The sequence below is a fragment of the Macaca nemestrina genome, chromosome 12, assembly GCF_043159975.1.
Source record: "Macaca nemestrina isolate mMacNem1 chromosome 12, mMacNem.hap1, whole genome shotgun sequence".
In the NCBI taxonomy this organism is placed as follows: Eukaryota; Metazoa; Chordata; class Mammalia; order Primates; family Cercopithecidae; genus Macaca; species Macaca nemestrina.
The window spans coordinates 118,410,031-118,427,540 of record NC_092136.1 but is presented as its reverse complement, the minus strand read 5'-3'; the positions used below and the strand labels follow the sequence as shown (position 1 = coordinate 118,427,540).

The 17,510-nt window shown below is 42.8% G+C and overlaps 1 protein-coding gene across 2 annotated transcripts in view; it reads right to left on the bottom strand.

Annotated features, from left to right (window-relative positions):
* The window catches only part of LOC105476402 (archain 1), a 35,294-nt gene extending 20,633 nt beyond the window's left edge, over positions 1 to 14,661 (bottom strand). Inside the window, exons 1-3 of one of the 2 annotated variants that reach the window (XM_011732324.2) lie at positions 14,506 to 14,661; positions 2,146 to 2,409; positions 32 to 211 (exon numbers count right to left, since the gene is read on the bottom strand). In XM_011732324.2, coding sequence (XP_011730626.2) covers positions 32 to 211; positions 2,146 to 2,409; positions 14,506 to 14,508 — 447 coding nt within the window. In that variant the 5' untranslated portion in view covers positions 14,509 to 14,661. Of the gene's footprint in view, positions 1 to 31; positions 212 to 2,145; positions 2,410 to 11,598; positions 11,617 to 14,505 lie in introns of those variants that run through there. The other variant, XM_071075669.1, reaches the window with a different exon arrangement.
* Between the last annotated feature and the right edge of the window lie 2,849 nt (positions 14,662 to 17,510).

Genomic DNA, 17,510 nt, shown 5'->3' with positions numbered 1-17,510 from the left:
AACAGATAGTCCCAGAGAAGATCCTATTTACCTCTCTGACGGCTCTAAACACCTTCTCCTCATGAGAATCCATTTCTGTGAAGGTTCTGATCTGTGCCAAGTTAACATTCTCCCGGTATCCCAGGGCAACAATTTCATCAAAAGCAAAAATCAAATCAAAACAGTGCTCAGATATTTCATTCTCTTCTAAGGCTCGGCAATATTCAGGGATCTAATCGTGGACACCAATAAAAAAGAAAGATTTAGAATTTATCAGCAGCTATATTTCCAAGTCTTATCCTTTAAATTACATAAATTTCAATAACCCAAATCCCTTAGCTACTTCTAGTCTTTATTTTATTTTTTGAGATGGAGCCTCACTCTGCTGCCCAGGCTGGAGTGCAGTGGCGCCATCTCGGCTCACTGCAACCTCCATCTCCCAGGTTCAAGCCATTCTCCTGCCTCAGCCTCCGGAGTAGCTGGGACTACAAGTGTACGCCACTACGCCCAGCTAATCTTTGTATTTTTAGTAGAGACAGGGTTTCACCATGTTGGCTCGGCTAGTGTTGAACTCCTGACCTCAGGTGATCTGCTTGCCTTGGCCTCCCAAAGTGCTGGGATTACAGGTGTGAGCCACTGGACCCAGCCTAAGACCTTGATTTTTTTTTTTTTTTAAGACAAAGTCTCACTCTGTTGCCCAGGCTGGAGTGCAGTGGCACGATCTTGGCTCACTGCAACCCCCGCCTCCCGGGTTCAAGCAATTCTTGTGCCTCAGTCTGCTGAGTAATAGGATTTCAGGTGCCCACCACCACACCCAGCTAATTTTTTTGTATTTTTTGCTGAGTAGTAGGATTTCAGGTGCCCACCACCACACCCAGCTAATTTTTTTGTATTTTTAGTAGAGACGAGGTTTCACCATGTTGGTCAGGCTGGTCTCAAACTTCTGACCTCAGGTGATCCACCCATCTCGGCCTTCCAAAGTGCTGGAATTATAGGCGTGAGCCACTGCGCCCAAGACCCTGATTCTTACAGCCGGGTGCAGTGGCTCATGCCTGTAATCCCAGCACTTTGGGAGGCCAAGAAAGGCAGATCACCCAAGGTCAGGAGTTCAACACTAGCCTGGCCAACATGGTGAAACCCTGTCTCTACTAAAAATACAAAAATTAGACAGGCATGGTGGTGCACATCCGTAATTTCACCTACTCAGGAGGCTGAGGCCAGAGAATTGCTTGAACCTGGGAGGCGGAGGTTGCAGTGAGCCGAGATTGTGCCACTGCACTCCAGCCTGGGCAAAAGCGAGATTCTGTCTCAAAAAAAAAAAAAGGAATTGGGGTCTTGCTGTGTTGCCCACACTGAAGTATAATGCCTATTCACTTGAACTCCTGGCCTCAAGCAATCCTTCTGCCTCAGCCTCTTGAGTAGCTTGGACTACAGGCACATGCTACCGCACCTGGCCTTAGTCTTTTTTTTTTTTTGAGACAGAGTTTTGCTCTGTTGCCCAGGCTGGAGTGCAGTGGTATGATCTTGGCTCACTGCAACCTCCGTTCCCTGGGTTCATACCATTCTCTTGCCTCAGCCTCCCGAGTAGCTGGGACTACACGTGCCTGCCACCATGCCTGGCTAATTTTTTTTGTATTTTTTAGTAGAGACGGGGTTTCACCGTATTAGACAGGAGGGTCTCGATCTCCTGACCTTGTGATCCGCCTGCCTTGGCCTCCCAAAGTGCTGGGATTACAGGCGTGAGCCACCGTGCCCAGCCTTAGTCTTCATTTTAAGCAAGACTTTGGCATAAAGTCTTAAAGAGAAGTGTGTGTGTGTGTGCGCGCGCGTGTGTGTGTGTGTGTGTTTGGATCAGTAAGTCTTACCTAAAAAACATTATCTAAAAAGCACAACCAAACAAGTATCAGAACTAGAACGGCAGATTAGAACAACTGCTTAAGAACTGGGAAATGAAAGAGTAGTTCCCATATTCTTTTGGGACACCTATATTCTAAGAGGACACCCAATAAATGTCTGCTGAATAAACAAGGAGCTGCAGCAGTAAGTCGCTGAGGTGGGGAGCAGGAGCCTGCAAACTGGTGAGCATCAGCTGCTTTGGAGGAAAAACTAGTTTCGCACAAAATGTAAAAAAAAAAGTGGAACCCAGTATTATAGCAGTACTCTTACCACTCTTGAGAAGAGCCTTAGGGTCTCCAAATCTTCTAAAATGTTGCTGTTTTTGGTAGTGATCAGTACCATATAGAGTTTCTCCATAGGCTGGTAGACATATCTTACACTCTCTGTTTCAACAAACGTATGTTGTTTTCCAGTGTTCATGAGCTTTGGAAAAGCTGCTAATAAGCCCTCAATCCGAGTTCGGGTCATTTCCACAAACTGTCGAGAGACAATAGCCTTTCCTGCTTTTGTGCAGACCGCTGCTGCCAACAGCACCTGCCAGGAACATATGCATAAATAAGTACTATTATTTCTTCACATCTGTTTTCTCAACATCCCAGGAAATGTTCCATAAAATGACATATTTATTTAGTGACAGAACTAGTAGTAGTATTATTTTTAAGACAGAGTCTCACTCTGTCACCCATGCCGGAGTGCAATGGCAAGATCACAGCTCACTGCAATCTCAAACTACTGGGCTCAAGAACTCCTGAGTAGCTAGGACTACAAGTGCGTGCCACCAAGCCTCGTTAATTTTTAAAAAGCTTTTAGTAGAGACAGTGTCTACTAAAAAAGTTTAGTAGAGACCACTATGTTTCCCAGGGTGGTCTTGAACTCCTAGATTCAAGCAATCCTCCTGCCTTGGCCTCCCAAAGTGCTGAGATTATAGGCGTGAGCTACCACGACCAGCTGACATGACGAGCAATAGAATACTGACTTTCACGGGCACAGTGAAACGCCTCCCGGGTTTACGCCATTCTCCTGACTCAGCCTCCCGAGTAGCTGAGTCACACTGACTTTCACACTGGCTCACACCTGTAAACCCAGCACTTTGGGAGGCCAAGGTGGATGGATTACTTGAGGTCAGGAGTTCGAGACCAGCCTGGCCAACATGGCAAAACCCCATCTCTACTAAAAATACAAAAATGAGCCAGGCATGGTAGCATGCACCTGTAATCCTAGCTACTCAGGAGGCTGAGGCACGAGAATTACTTGAACCCGGGAGGCAGAGATCGAGCCACTGCCCTCCAGCCTGGGCAACAGAGCAATACTCTGTCTTTTTTAAAAAAAAAAAAAAAAAAAAAGAATGCTGAGTTTCAAACTTTTACTCCATTGTTCTTTTCATTGTAATACGTAATTTATAAGACAAAGCTAAGGTAGAGGAAACTAACGCTATTATTCCTGTTTTTCAATAACATACCTATAGAAAAACTGTGTAATGAAATGACCTTTTTCCAAGACCATACATATATTAATGAGTCTCCTGTGACTCAGAACTGGGTTGCTCTCTGCTTTGGCAAACCCACAAAGAACAGCTTAAAACTTTTTCTAAAAAGAGCAAGATATTTCCAAGCCCATGCTGAAGTGTGATCAGGCAGATTAAAAATATTAAAGACATAAGAAGCCCCTTACATTTATTATTTTTATCTAGAATATGAACCCAAGCTACTGAGTCTAAATTTATCTTCTGCTGCTTGACTAACTTTCCCATTCACACTGTCTTACTCCCAGATATCCAAACAATCTGCAAAATAAAAATCTAAATGGCTCAATGTTTCACATAGGTTTTGATATTAGGCAATGATCAAGACCTAATAGCCCCCTATTTTAGCATCTGGCATTTCACTAAACAAAACAAATAAAGTACCAAAGGAAGCAGCGGAGACCTCAAATGCCATGAGCAGGGGAGTAAGAAAATTAAGTCCAGTCTCCTCAGTGCAGGAACCCAAGAGCTCATTCACAAGCACAAGTAACAAACACTATTAAAACATTTAGGAAGCCTCAATGCTAGGATATAACCTCTGAAATATCAAAATCCTACTGGTCAGGCTTCTCAGCTTTATAGAAAGCTCTACAGGTGAGTAGCTTGAAGAAAAACAAGTTAGCCAATTTAAATAAATATTCTTTTTTTTTTTTTTTTTTTTGAGACGGAGTCTCGCTGTGTCTCCCAGGCTGGAGTGCAGTGGCGTGATCTCGGCTCACTGCAAGCTCCGCCTCCCGGGTTCACGCCATTCTCCCGCCTCAGCCTCCCAAGTAGCTGAGACTACAGGCGCCCGCCACCACGCCCGGCTAGTTTTTTGTATTTTTAGTAGAGACGGGGTTTCACCATGTTAGCCAGGATAGTCTCGATCTCCTGACCTCGTGATCCACCCGCCTCGGCCTCCCAAAGTGCTGGGATTACAGGCTTGAGCCACCGCGCCCGGCCTAAATAAATATTCTTATAGTTTCTTTCTTTTTTTTTTTTTTTGAGACGGAGTCTCGCTCTGTCGCCCAGGCCGGAGTGCAGTGGCCAGATCTCAGCTCACTGCAAGCTCCGCCTCCCGGGTTTACGCCATTCTCCTGACTCAGCCTCCCGAGTAGCTGGGACTACAGGCACCCGCTACCTCGCCCAGCTAGTTTTTTTTTTTTTTTTTGTATTTTTTAGTAGAGACGGGGTTTCACCGTGTTAGCCAGGATGGTCTCAATCTCCTGACCTCATAATCTGCTCGTCTCAGCCTCCCAAAGTGCTGGGATTACGGGCTTGAGCCACTGTGCCCGGCCTAATATTCTTATAGTTTCAATACATCAATAGTTTTATATTATAGGAGAACATAACATCCTTATCCACTAAAAATAGGTAATTAGGGTATGTGGGAGACAATCACCATCATGCTTATTTCTCAACAGCAAGTGGTCCCGAATAGCTGGAACTACAGGCGCCTGCCACTACGCCCAGTTAATTTTTTTTTCTTATTTTAACTTCCTTTTAAGATGGAGTTTCACTCTTTTTGCCCAGGCTGGAGTGCAATGGCGTGATCGTAGCTCACGGCAACCTCCACCTCCCAGATTCAAGAATTCTCCTGCCTCAGCCTCCCAAGTAGCTGGGATTACAGGTGCATGCCACCATACCCAGTTAAATTTGTATTTTTAGAACTTAGTACTCCTAAGTTCGATCACCTAAGGTCAAAGTGATCCACCCGCCTCGGCCTCCCAAAGTGCTGGGATTACAGGCATAAGCCAACGTGCTTATGCCCTTTTTAGGGCATAGGCCCTAAACAGTTTTTAAAAAGTAGTCTTGGGCCACGCACAGTGGCTCACACCTATAATCCCAGCACTTTGGGAGGCAGAGGCGGGTGGATCACCGGTGGCCGGGAGTTCGAGACCAGCCTGACCAACATGGAGAAACCCCATCCCTACTAAAAATACAAACACACATTAAAAGAGACTTAGACATGTCAGTCCATCACAATGTACAAATCAAATTTGAACAGTGATTGAATAATTGATAATACTAAAAAATTAATGCTAATTTTTAGGTGTGAAAATATGCTATCATAGTAATATATTTTTATGGAAGGAATACTTACATATTTTTTAAAAAGAGTTATGTAGTTTTGAATCCTTCCACAGTCTGTCATATTAAAGGTGCTCCCTCAATGACTATATTGAACTAAAAGAGTTGTCTGGGATACACCTTATCTTCAAACTATGCTAGTTTTGCATGTGGTAGCAACGAAAGGTCACTGGATTTAGTAATTATCCTGCGGATCAGAATTCACAATTTCTTTTTTTTTTTTTGGAGACAGGGTCTCACTTTGTCACACAGGCTGGACTGCAATGGTGCGATCGTGGCTCACGTAGCCTCAACTTCTGGGCTTGAACAATCCTCCTGCCTCAGCCCCTTGAAAGGAGCTGGGACCATGGGCAGGTGCCACTACGCTTGGCAAATTTTTGTATTTTCAGTAGAGGTGGGGTTTCACCATGTTGCCCAGGCTGGTCTTGAACTCCTGGACTCAAGTGATCAGCCCACCCTGGCCTCCCGAAGTGCTGGAATTACAAGTATGAGTCACCACGCCTAGCCAGAACTCACAATTTCATGGGTTGAATATCAGTTATAAATATTCCTTTTAAAAGTAACTGTCCTAATATTATATAAATGGGTTTTTATGACTTGGGATAAAATTTCCCAAACTGCCAACATATCACACATGGATTCAAAACTGCTAAATAGCAAACTGATGATTCAAAAAGTGGCCCAAGTGATATGATGTTCATAAAGAATCTAGACAAAATTGCTTTATGAATATAAAAATGGAAAAAATTATTTCTAAATTAAGATTTATGTAATTTAAAACATATATGTAAATTATTAACTATTTTAAGAACATATTGGACTATTTTTGATATTTTTTTAAAGTACAATTTCCATTTTGTTTTTCTCCAGAGAATAGTCTGTCTTCAGTCTTTAAGGACTCAGCTCCCTACATGGGCTTTGGTGGGGGACGTGGGGCAGCAATCTGTAGGTCTAAATTGGGGAGGGGGTGTTTGGTTCTTGCGGGCTTCCCGAGATTGATTCCTGACTACTTTGCTGTGAACTGCACAACTCACACAGTAATGTAGCTTCACATACAGCTTGGGAAGCACATAGGCATCAAAGATGCTCGCTTCAGAAATGTCCCTGACTGCTGCTGTGGGACTATGTTTTGAATGACGAATTTCTTAATGGCCTTGTCCTTGGGCACACATCGAGCACAGTTAGTGCAGCGAATAGGCTGCATGTGGCCGCGGCCCGTTTTGGCATGACCGTTGTTCCTTCTTTTCTTTGTCATCTTGGAGGCACGGACCGAAGAGAGGAGTTTTTTGGTTTTATTTTTCGTTTTTTTTCTTTTTTAAAAGACAGAGTTTTGCTCTTATTGCCCAGGCTGGAGTACAATGGCAAGATCTTGGCTCACTGCAACTTCCGCCTCCTAGGTTCAAGCGATTCTCCTGCCTCAGCCTCCTGAGTAGCTGGCATTACAGGCACCACCACCACGCCCAGCTAATTTTTTTTGTATTTCTAGTAGAGATGGGGTTTCACCATATTGGTTGGCCAAGCTGGTCTCGAATGCCCGACCTCAGGGGATCCACCCAGCTCAGCCTCCGAAAGTGCTGAGATTACAGGTGTGAGCCACCGCGCCCGGACTATTTTTGTTACATTCTTCAAAGTTTATATAATTGGCAAAAAGCTTTTCTTCTTAATAGTCTCATCAGAAAAGTGGGGAATTCCCTTATATTTGGGATCATATCACATTGGTTTCTCTTCTTCCCAAAGATTGAGTTAGAATTAGTGTCCCAAATTTGCAAAGAACCAAGCTGATATATCAGAAAAACTAAATGACTGGGAGTGAGAAAATCTATATTCTAGTTTTGTTCTTCTATTTACCATCTGTCTGACCTTCAGTTACTCAACCTCTCTTAACCTCGTTTCTTTTCCTATAAAATGCAGCATTATCTAATGACCTTATAAGCTATTATGAGGGCCAAATGACTATAATGAAACTGTACTTCAAAAGTGCTATACAACTTGTAGCACATATATTCATGATGTAAAACAGCACCATTAGTAATAACAAACATGCATCTCATGAAAAAAAATTATGTCACTTCAAGGTGATGGATTTTCTTTTTTTATTAAACAAACAAAAAAAAAAGTAGAGACGGGGTTTCGCCATGTTGTCCAGGCTGCTCTCAAACTCCTGGGCTAAAGTGATCTGCACACCTCAGCCTTCCAAAGTGCTGGGATTACAAGTGTGAGCCATAGCATCCGGCCAAGGCAATGGATTTTTGTCTTTGTCAATATTTTGATATTCAAATAATGAATATTGATTCTCCCCCCCAAAATTTTACATATAGTTTCAGGGAATGCATTGATCCTCCAGAGAAGTTATTCTCAATGGCCCACAGAAAATCCCCTCATGCAATGAGAGATATTATTAATAAATGGGAGCATATTGTAAATGTAATCCCTGTAGGGCCTCCTATCCTTAAAAGTTTGAGAATCACAGCTCTAGGAAGTTATGGTCCTCTATGTTAGAATTTTATGAGGTTCTTAAGGAATAAGACAAATGAAATGCACATCTAAAGAAAGGACAGCTCAGACCAAAACTTCAGACCTTTATAAACATGCTGCATTTAATAGAAATCCCATATCTAATAATAAAACTGTTAGAAACAATGTTTACAGGCTCAAGGGTAGTTCTTAGGTTTCCAACTAGAGTTAAAAACACCTCTATACCATACAGGTAAAATTTAGGTAAAAACATCAAAGGCAACTTGAAAGGGAAAAAGGAAAAAAAAGGTGTATGTTACTATCCACTTTCTTTATTTTTTGAGAGAGTGTCTCACTCTGTAGTCCAGGCTGGAGTGTAGTGGTACCATCTCAGCTCACTGCAAGCTCTGCCTCCTGGGTTCAAGAAATTCTCATGCCTCAGCCTCCTGAGCAGCTGGGACTACAGGTGCAGGCCAGCACCACCAAGCCTGGCTAATTTTTCTATTTTTAATAGAGACAGGGTTTCGTCATGTTGGCCAGGCTGGTCTCCAACTCCTGGCCTCAAGTCATCTGCGCGCCTTGGCCTCCAAAGTGTTGGGATTACAGGAGTGAGCCACTGCACCCGGCCCATCCACTTTACTGTTGAGCACGTTCAAAAACTAATTATAGGTACTGGTAATCTCCATTTTTGTGATGTTATAAGAATTAACTAAGTAATTATTTATTGAACACCTACTATGCATACAACATGCTTTCTGAGAATTAAGATGACACAGACTAGCATTCTGCCTACAAGAAGCTTAATAGGGATAAGACACAAATGCAAGTCCCTGTAATGTATGGCAGAATGTGTTAAGTAACGTAAGAGAGTCACTGATAAAAGTGCATAGAAATTTAGAGGAAGAGATTACTTCCAGCTGGTAAGGTCAGGGATGACTTGATAGAAGAAACAGCATTTAGACAGGGAGCAGTGGCTCATGCCTTAATCTCTGCACCTTGGGAGCCAGGGTGGGCGGATTACCTGAGGTCAGGAGTTCGAGACCAGCCTGGTCAAAAAGGTAAAACCCTGTCTCTACCAAAAAATATAAAAAATTAGCCGAGTGTGGTGGTGCACGCCTGTAGTCCCAGCTATTGGAGAGAGTGAGGTGGGAGGATTGCTTGAACCTGGGAGGCGGAAGTTGCAGTAAGCCGAGATCACACCACTTTACTCCAGCCTGGGCTACAAAGTGAGACTCTGCCTCCAAAAAAAAAAGGAAACAGCATTTAAATCATGCTTTAATGAATTCCAGGATTTTTTTTTTTGTTTTTTTTGTTTTTTTTTTTTGAGACGGAGTCTCACTCTGTCGCCCAGGCTGGAGTGCAGTGGGTTTGATCTCAGCTCACTGCAAGCTCCGCCTCCCGGGTTCACGCCATTCTCCTGTCTCAGCCTCCCGAGTAGCTGGGACTACAGGTGCCCGCCACCTCGCCCGGCTAGTTTTTTGTATTTTTTTAGTAGAGACGGGGTTTCGCCGTGTTAGCCAGGATGGTCTTGATCTCCTGACCTCATGATCCGCCCGTCTCGGCCCCCCAAAGTGCTGGGATTACAGGCGTGAGCCACCACGCCCGGCCTCCAGGATTGTTTTGAGACAGAGTCTTGCTCTATTGCCCAAGCTGTAGTGCAGTGGTGTGATCTCAGCTCAGTGCAGCCTCAACATTCTGGGCTCAGGTGATTCTCCCACTTCAGCCTCCCAGGTATCTGGGACTACAGGCACATGCCACCACACCTGGCTACTTTTTATATTTTTCTGTAGAGACAGGGTTTTGCCATGTTGCCCAGGCTGGTCTCAAACTCCCAACCTCAAGTGATCCACCTGCCTCAGCCTCTCAAAGTGCTGGGATTACAGGCATGAACCACCACACCTGGTCAGAATTCCAGAATTTCATATGTCAAGATGAAGAAAGCAGTAGGGTAAAATCATATGTCTCTCTTTGAGTCATTCCATTATCCAGATACAAGCAAAACAAGGCTTCCAAAGTAGGACCAAAGTTCCCCATACTAAGTATAGCATAAATATCAAAACATCCAGGACACCACAAATCACAGGTTCTAGGCAGTTGACATAGGTCTCTCTGTTACAGCTACTAACACGGCTAGAACGTATGGTCACCTCTAAACATGATAAATTTATCCTATCCTAAATTAACATTTGTCTTCTTAAAGTTCTTGAAATAATAAACCTCTTCATATCAATGTTTACTGGTTTAACAATTATTAAAATATAGCATATACTAAAAGGTAAGTTAACAATTTTTCCTATTGAAATTTGATCTGATTTTCTCCAAGGAAGAATTAATAAACATGATTACGAAGTTTTTGTTTTTTTAACATTTTTGGAAAAAAACATTCCAGATCTAAAGAAACTTGCAAGAGCTCTTGATTGTCTTATAGATGTGAAAACTGAGGGCCCATAAGTTAGATGATCTCTCCAGGACTGCTTAAAAAAAAAAAAATATTCCCCCATTAAATTAAGCTTTGCCAAACAACTTTTAATAACTCTTACATGGTTTGAGTACACTATCTTTGGACTAAATAACAACTCTCTGCTACACAGACTTAACTACATGAATTGTTAAGTGCCTCAAGTTAAGAAACCTGGAGAATTAGGTTTCTGTTCTGCCTTTGCCACTAATCATGTGACCTTGGATAAGTCACTTAATTGATTATTGAAATATCCCTAAAGTAGGACGTTAGTTTATATGAAATCCAAAGTGCTGTGTCTTTAAAGTTCTATAAGTCTAAGCATTTGAAAACTACAGTAACAGAAAAAAAAAAAAAAAAACACAGTGACAGAAAACGTACAAACTTCCATTTTATACCCACTGCTCCAGTTCTAACCACTTTGGAACAATATTTTATGTTAGTATCAGGCTGCAAGACGGCAAACTGTCTAACCATAACAAATTGTGTGTGCTGTGCAAGAGAGGTACAAGAATAACAGGTGGTATAATAATTCAGCATAAATATGCACAACTCTCTCTCAAAAAAAGTCAAGTTCTTTCTTGAACCTCTAAATGCTTCAGGATTCCTTACTTTCAGAATTATAGTCACCTTCTCCTTTGTAATTCACTGCAATATTTTATACACACACACACACACACACACACACACACACACACACGATTCATGGCCATACTAAGGCTAGTTTCTATAATTGTCAGGGAGGACTGTTCTGTCTTTCTTATTTACGTGAAGCTATTATAGATAAAATCAGAAAGATTACAATAAAATGTAGACCACATACAAAACCTAAAACTTGAAAAGTAATTCACTCAGTGAGGGTTTTAAATCCATCACATTTCTATTCTAAAACAAAAGCTTGTAGAGAATTAAAACACACACACACACACCCATTATCAGTTTCTGCAGTGAACTTCTATATGAAGACATAAATAGATGGCAAATCAATGGAAACTCAAGAGAATCATTTTCATTCTCTGCTGTCCTCTCAAAACACAATTAAAAAGATACATAAAGAATACAGTGCTGGGCATGGTGGCTCAATCTGTAATTCCAACACTTTGGGAGGCTGAGGTGGGAGGATCACTTGAGGTCAGGAGTTCAAGACCAGCCTGGCCAACATGGTGAAACCACATTTCTACTAAAAATAGAAAAATTAGCTGGAGATGGTGGCACATACCTGTAATCTCAGCTACTTGGGAGGCTGAGGCAGAATAGCTTGAACCTGGGGGGCAGAGATTGAAGGGAGCCAAGATCGCGCCACTGCACTCCAGCCCTGGTGACAGAGTAAGATTCCGTCTCAAAAAAAAAAAAAAAGAATACAATAGCTGTGCTGCTGCTGTATCATATATGAAAAAAAGGGGCTGGGCGCGGTGGTTTACGCCTGTAATCCCAACACCTTGGGAGGCCGAGGGCAGATCACAAGGTCAAGAGATAGAGACCATCCTGGCCAACATGGTGAAACCCTGTCTCTACTAAAAATACAAAAAATTAGCTGGGCATGGCGGCATGCGACTGTAGTCCCAGCTACTCAGGAGGCTGAGGCAGAAGGATAGCTTGAACGCGGGAGGTGGAGGTTGCAGTGAGCTGAGATTGTGCCGCTGCACTCCAGCCTGGAGACAGAGTGAGACTCAGTCTCGAAAACCAAACAAACAAGAAAAAAGGTCAGAACATGTTCTCATTAATTTGCAGAATACAAGAAAAAGATCAAATCAAGGCCCGCATGTCTACAGTCCCAGCTACTCGGGAGATGGAGGTGGGAGGATCGCTTGAGGCTAGGAGTTTCAGGCCACAGTGCACTGTGATAGTGCCTGTGAATAGCCACTGCCCTCCAGCCTGGGCAACATAGTGAGACCCTGTCTCTTAAAAATGTAAGTAAATCAAAAGATGCCTTTCTTTGTACTTTACTTTATGATGAAGTCATGAGAAGGCATTTGTTTTTGCATTTGTTCACTTATTTATCTATTGGAACTTTGCAGTCTAGGACATTGTGCACTTCAATAACTAAAGCCAAAAGGAATTTATTTTTAAAAAATCAATGTTTATGTACTGATATCTGCAACTTACTTTGAAATGTATATTTTTTTTAATGGAGAGAGGGATGGATGGATGGTTAGATGCATGATGAAATACAGTGAAATGTTAGTTACAGAATCTAGCTGGTGGTTACATGGGTATTCACTACAAAGTCCTTTCAACTTTTCCAGATGTTTGAAAATTTCATAATGAAATGTTGAGCTAAAATAAATTGCTAGAAGTTTTGATACAACTTTCAGATCAATATTTCACCCTATCTGGACATTTCTACTGTCCAGGGATATGTTTGTAAAGGAGCAGGACCCAAAAACATTACACAGAAATAACACCAATGTCTTAAGACTCTACAGAGCAGAATGTACTGAGATAAATTATTCTCCAGAGTACACAAATCTATGGGTATCTGGATCATGCTAAGTCCCAAATAATTCAGAAATATGTGACACAACTCTATGTATACGTACACATGTCAAAATAGCATGCAAAAGTTATATTTTATATATATAATGTAGGGCTTTACCATCCCTCAGTTATCAATGAATTAAAAATACTAAATTCCAATAACCTTTTAACAAATAAGATTTTTATAAAGATTATCTATATCTGGTTTACATAATACAAGACCTTAACTTTACCATTAAAATAAAAATATGCTCTAAAATGCACTATTAATTCCAGGGTGTAAACAGGAACTGAGTTTCAAAATCACTAACCAAATACAGGACCTCCTGGAGAAACTGAAAATACAAGTTTCTGTAAATTTTACGTCCAACACAAAAATTTTAGGAGGCAAACCTGTTTGATGCAATTTATATACCTGAGGCTGAGAAAAGCTGTTCAGTGGCTTAAAGCTCAAGCATGAGTTCCCCCCATTATCCAAGTTCTTATCTACAGGGTTGTCAATAGAACTGATTAGGATTGGCACCAAATTACATTCTGTCATCTCTCAGGTACACTGGACGATGTTTTAAATCAAGTTATCTATTGACAAAAAAATAAAAAAGAACAGAACAGAATATCCTTCAAAAGATTAAAGGACATAAGGTGCACTGAAAAATAAACTACTAGCTTTTTTGAAACCAAAGAATGTCTACTACTTTATGAATATCTACAAATCACAGCGATAAAGGAAGATTGAGTGATGTCAGCAGTTCTAATTTCCTCCATCCTCAACCACATTAACCTTTCTCATCCTTGTAACAGATTAGTATACAAACATAACGCATGTGAAGGCAAGTAACTGGTCTCAGAGGATAACTCACCCCTCTTACTCCTCCTCCTGTGAGACATCTGACTACGACATGCCACATACACATTTTACTTCATCTGAACAATAAGTTGCTTGAAGGCAAACCCTGTGTTCTCTGGAACTTGCTCACATTTTCCCAGTGGTCTACACAGTGTATGTACCCTGAGTCACACTAACAAATGGACACAAGTGAGTTCTACGGAAGTAGTGGAAGGTTTCAGGGACACTTGGGTCCTATAAATTAATGTTAGAAGTTACTCCTTTCCGCTCTGTGTCTCCATTTCTCCCTTCTGAACAAACAAAAGAAAAATTTCTGGACACCAGTGGATTTGCATTTCGAGTTATCAACGGCCTAGCAAATACTGGGGGTGGGAGACAAGCTGGTTAACAAGAAGGACCAGAACCTCCGGAGACAGGCCCAGCTTGCTGAGCCTAAGCGCCAGGGAACCGGCAGGACAGCATCAGTTCCGAGGTCCGCAGCCTGGGACCCGCACCACCACCACGAAGTTCTCGCAGGCAAAAACGCCGGGCCGTCTCAGGGGCAGGTCCCAGCAGACGAGGGAGTCCAGCTGGTTGGGGGGTGGTGGGGAAGCGGGCACGACGACAGATGGACTGAAATCAGCTCCGTCGGATCTCCAGGAGACCGGGCACAGGAGGCCACATTGCTCCCAGAGCCCCGAGCAAAGCACCCGGCCCTAGACCCTCAGGGCGGGGCTCCTCCGGCCCCGGCCCCAGGCCCGCCGACAGGGAGAGACTGTGAGGCTCGGACCCCAGGAGTTCGGGTCCTGGCTCGGATCTTACCATGGTGAGGGCGGTGGTGGGGCGCGCCCGCTCTCCGGCTCCACTGGGGATAGGGGGAGGGTCTGGGGAAGGGGAGCACGGGCCGCTCTGGATCTGCTGCCCGCTTGACAGGAGCCGCTGCCGCTTCGCCTCTTGCCAAGATGGCGGCCCCGAGCCACGTCTTCAACCGGAAGCGGCGGAGGTCAAAGGGCGGGGCGGGGAGGGGCCTGCGGGCTGGGGAAATTGAGGGTACCCTGCTCGGGTTAAGACTGTGCCCAGGAGGTGTAGGGAGCGTTCACCCCCAGACTGTGGAACCTTATATCTCTGCCCTTTTACTGTCATCGCCTTCATTTATTTTGCGTCACATCTTACAGTTTATTAAGCCGCTGGCACAGCCACTATTATTTAATAAATATACAAGATAACCCGTGTGCATAAAGGACTAGTATCCGGAATATAGATAAATAAAAAAATTTTTTTTTTTTTGAGATGGAGTCTCACTCTGTCGCCCACTCTGTCGCAATAGGGCGATGTCGGCTCACTGCAACCTCCGCTTCCCACGTTCAAGGGGTTCTTCTGCCTCAGCCTCCCGAGTAGCTGGAATTACAGGCACGGGCCACTACGTTCGGCTGTTTTTTGTAGTTTTAGTGGAGAAGGGGTTTTGCCATGTCGGCCAGGCTGGTCTCGAGCTCCTGACCCCAAGTGATCCACCCGCCTCAGCCTCCCAAAGTGCTGGGATTACAGGCGTGAGCCCCCGCGCCCAGCCTAAGAACTCTTATAACTCAGCAATAAGAAGACAAATACAGTATTCCTGTCTAAAAATGGGCTTCATCTGCAAAATGGAGAGAGTAGAAAACAAAAAATTAAAATGAGCAAAAGATCTGAATAGATATGTGTCCAAAGAAGATATGTAAATGGCTAATATGCACATTAAGAAATGTTGAATATCCTTAGGGAAATGGAAATCAGACCCATGGTGAGATACCACTTCACACCCACTAGGATGGCTATCATAATAATTGTTGGTGAGGATGAATGTGAAATAGTGCAGCCACGTTGGAAAAGAGTTTGGCAGTTCCTCAAAAAGTTAAACAAAATTGCCATATGACTGAGCAATTCTACTCATAGGTACATACCCAGGAGAACTGAATATATGTCAACACAAAAATGTGTACCCTAATGTTCATAGCAACTTTATTCATAGTAGCCAGAAAGTGGAGACAATCCAAACAAATCCATTCATCAATAGATGTGGCATATATATGGAATGGAATATTATTTAATCACAAAATAGAATAAGGTACTGACATGCTACAATATGGATGAACCTTGAAAATATTATGTGAAAAAAGACAGATACAATGGGGCACTCATATATGATTCAATTAATATGAAAGATCCAGAACAGAAGAAAACCCACAGAGACAGAAACTAGCTTAGTGGTTTCCAGGGGCTCAGGAATGGTAGGAATAGGGACTGAGAGCTAATTAGTGTGAGATTTATTTCTGAAATAATTAAAACATTCTGGAATTAAGCCAGGCATGGTGGCATGATCCTAGAGTCCCAGCTGCTTGGGAGGCTGAGTTGGGAGGATGGCTTGAGACCAGGGGTTAAAGGTCAGCCTGTGCAAAATAGTGAGACTTAGACTCTTAAAACAAAAACAAACAAACAAAAAATAGTAGTTCTGGAACTAGATAGAGGCAAATATACTAAAAACCACTAAATTGTATACTTTTAAAAGGTGAATTTTTATGATTTGTAAATTATATCTTTAAAAAAAAACATGCACAGGAAGCAGGGCAGTTGTGCTTATGTCCATTTTGTATATGAAGAAAATGATGAAAAGTTTAAGGGACTTACCCAAAGTTTCTAAACCAGTATATGATGGAACCAGGACTCAAACTCTGTTCTTGTGATTCTCATGTTATTTCTTGTATGCCAAATTTCAGATTTTTCAGAGTATAGCTGATTCAGTAGTTCATCCTTAAATCATTTTTTTTTTTTTTTTTTTTTTTTGAGACAGAGTCTCGCTCTGTCGCCCAGGCTGGAGTGCAGTGGCCGGGTCTCAGCTCACTGCAAGCTCCGCCTCCCGGGTTCACGCCATTCTCCTGCCTCAGCCTCCGGAGTAGCTGGGACTACAGGCGCCCGCCATCTCGCCCGGCTAGTTTTTTGTATTTTTAGTAGAGACGGGGTTTCACCATGTTAGCCAGGATGGTCTCGATCTCCTGACCTTGTGATCCGCCCGTCTCGGCCTCCCAAAGTGCTGGGATTACAGGCTTGAGCCACCGCGCCCGGCCCATCCTTAAATCATTTTATCCCACATCCTTAGCTCAACCCAACAGCACTCACCCATATTAAACCTGTATGTCCACAATTAAGTATAATAGCAACTTTTAATTGAGTGCTTAATTTGTGTCAGGTACTTTACACATGTTATTTCCAATCCTTTACAACAATCCAAATAAAGATACTGAGGATCAAAAAAGTTAAGCATTTGTCCAAACTCACACAACTAGTAAGTGGTAGAGCCAAGTTCAAAGTCAGTTTTTTCCTGGCTGGGCAGGGTGGCTTATGCCTGTAATCCCAGCACTTTGGGAGGCTGAGGTGGGTGCAAGAGATCAAGACCATCCTGGCCAACATGGTGAAACCTCATCTCTCCTAAGAGTACAAAAAAAAAAAAAAAAAATTAGCTGGGCGTGGTGGTGTGTGGCTATAGTCCCAGCTACTCGGCAGGAGAATCGCTTGAACCCGGCAGGCAGAGATTACAGTGAGCTGAGGTCTCACCCCTGTATTCCAGCCTGGGCAACAGAGTGAGACCCTGTCTCAAAAAAAAAAAAAAAGTGACAATGGGTACAAGCTTTCTTTAGGGGATGATGAAATGTCCTAAAAAAGATAACAACTGTACACATTTATGGGGTAAATTTTTATTTATTATTTATTATTTATTTATTTATTTTGAGATGGAATCTCGTTCTGTTGCCCAGGCTAGAGTGCAGTGGTGCCATCTCAACTCACTGTAACCTGTG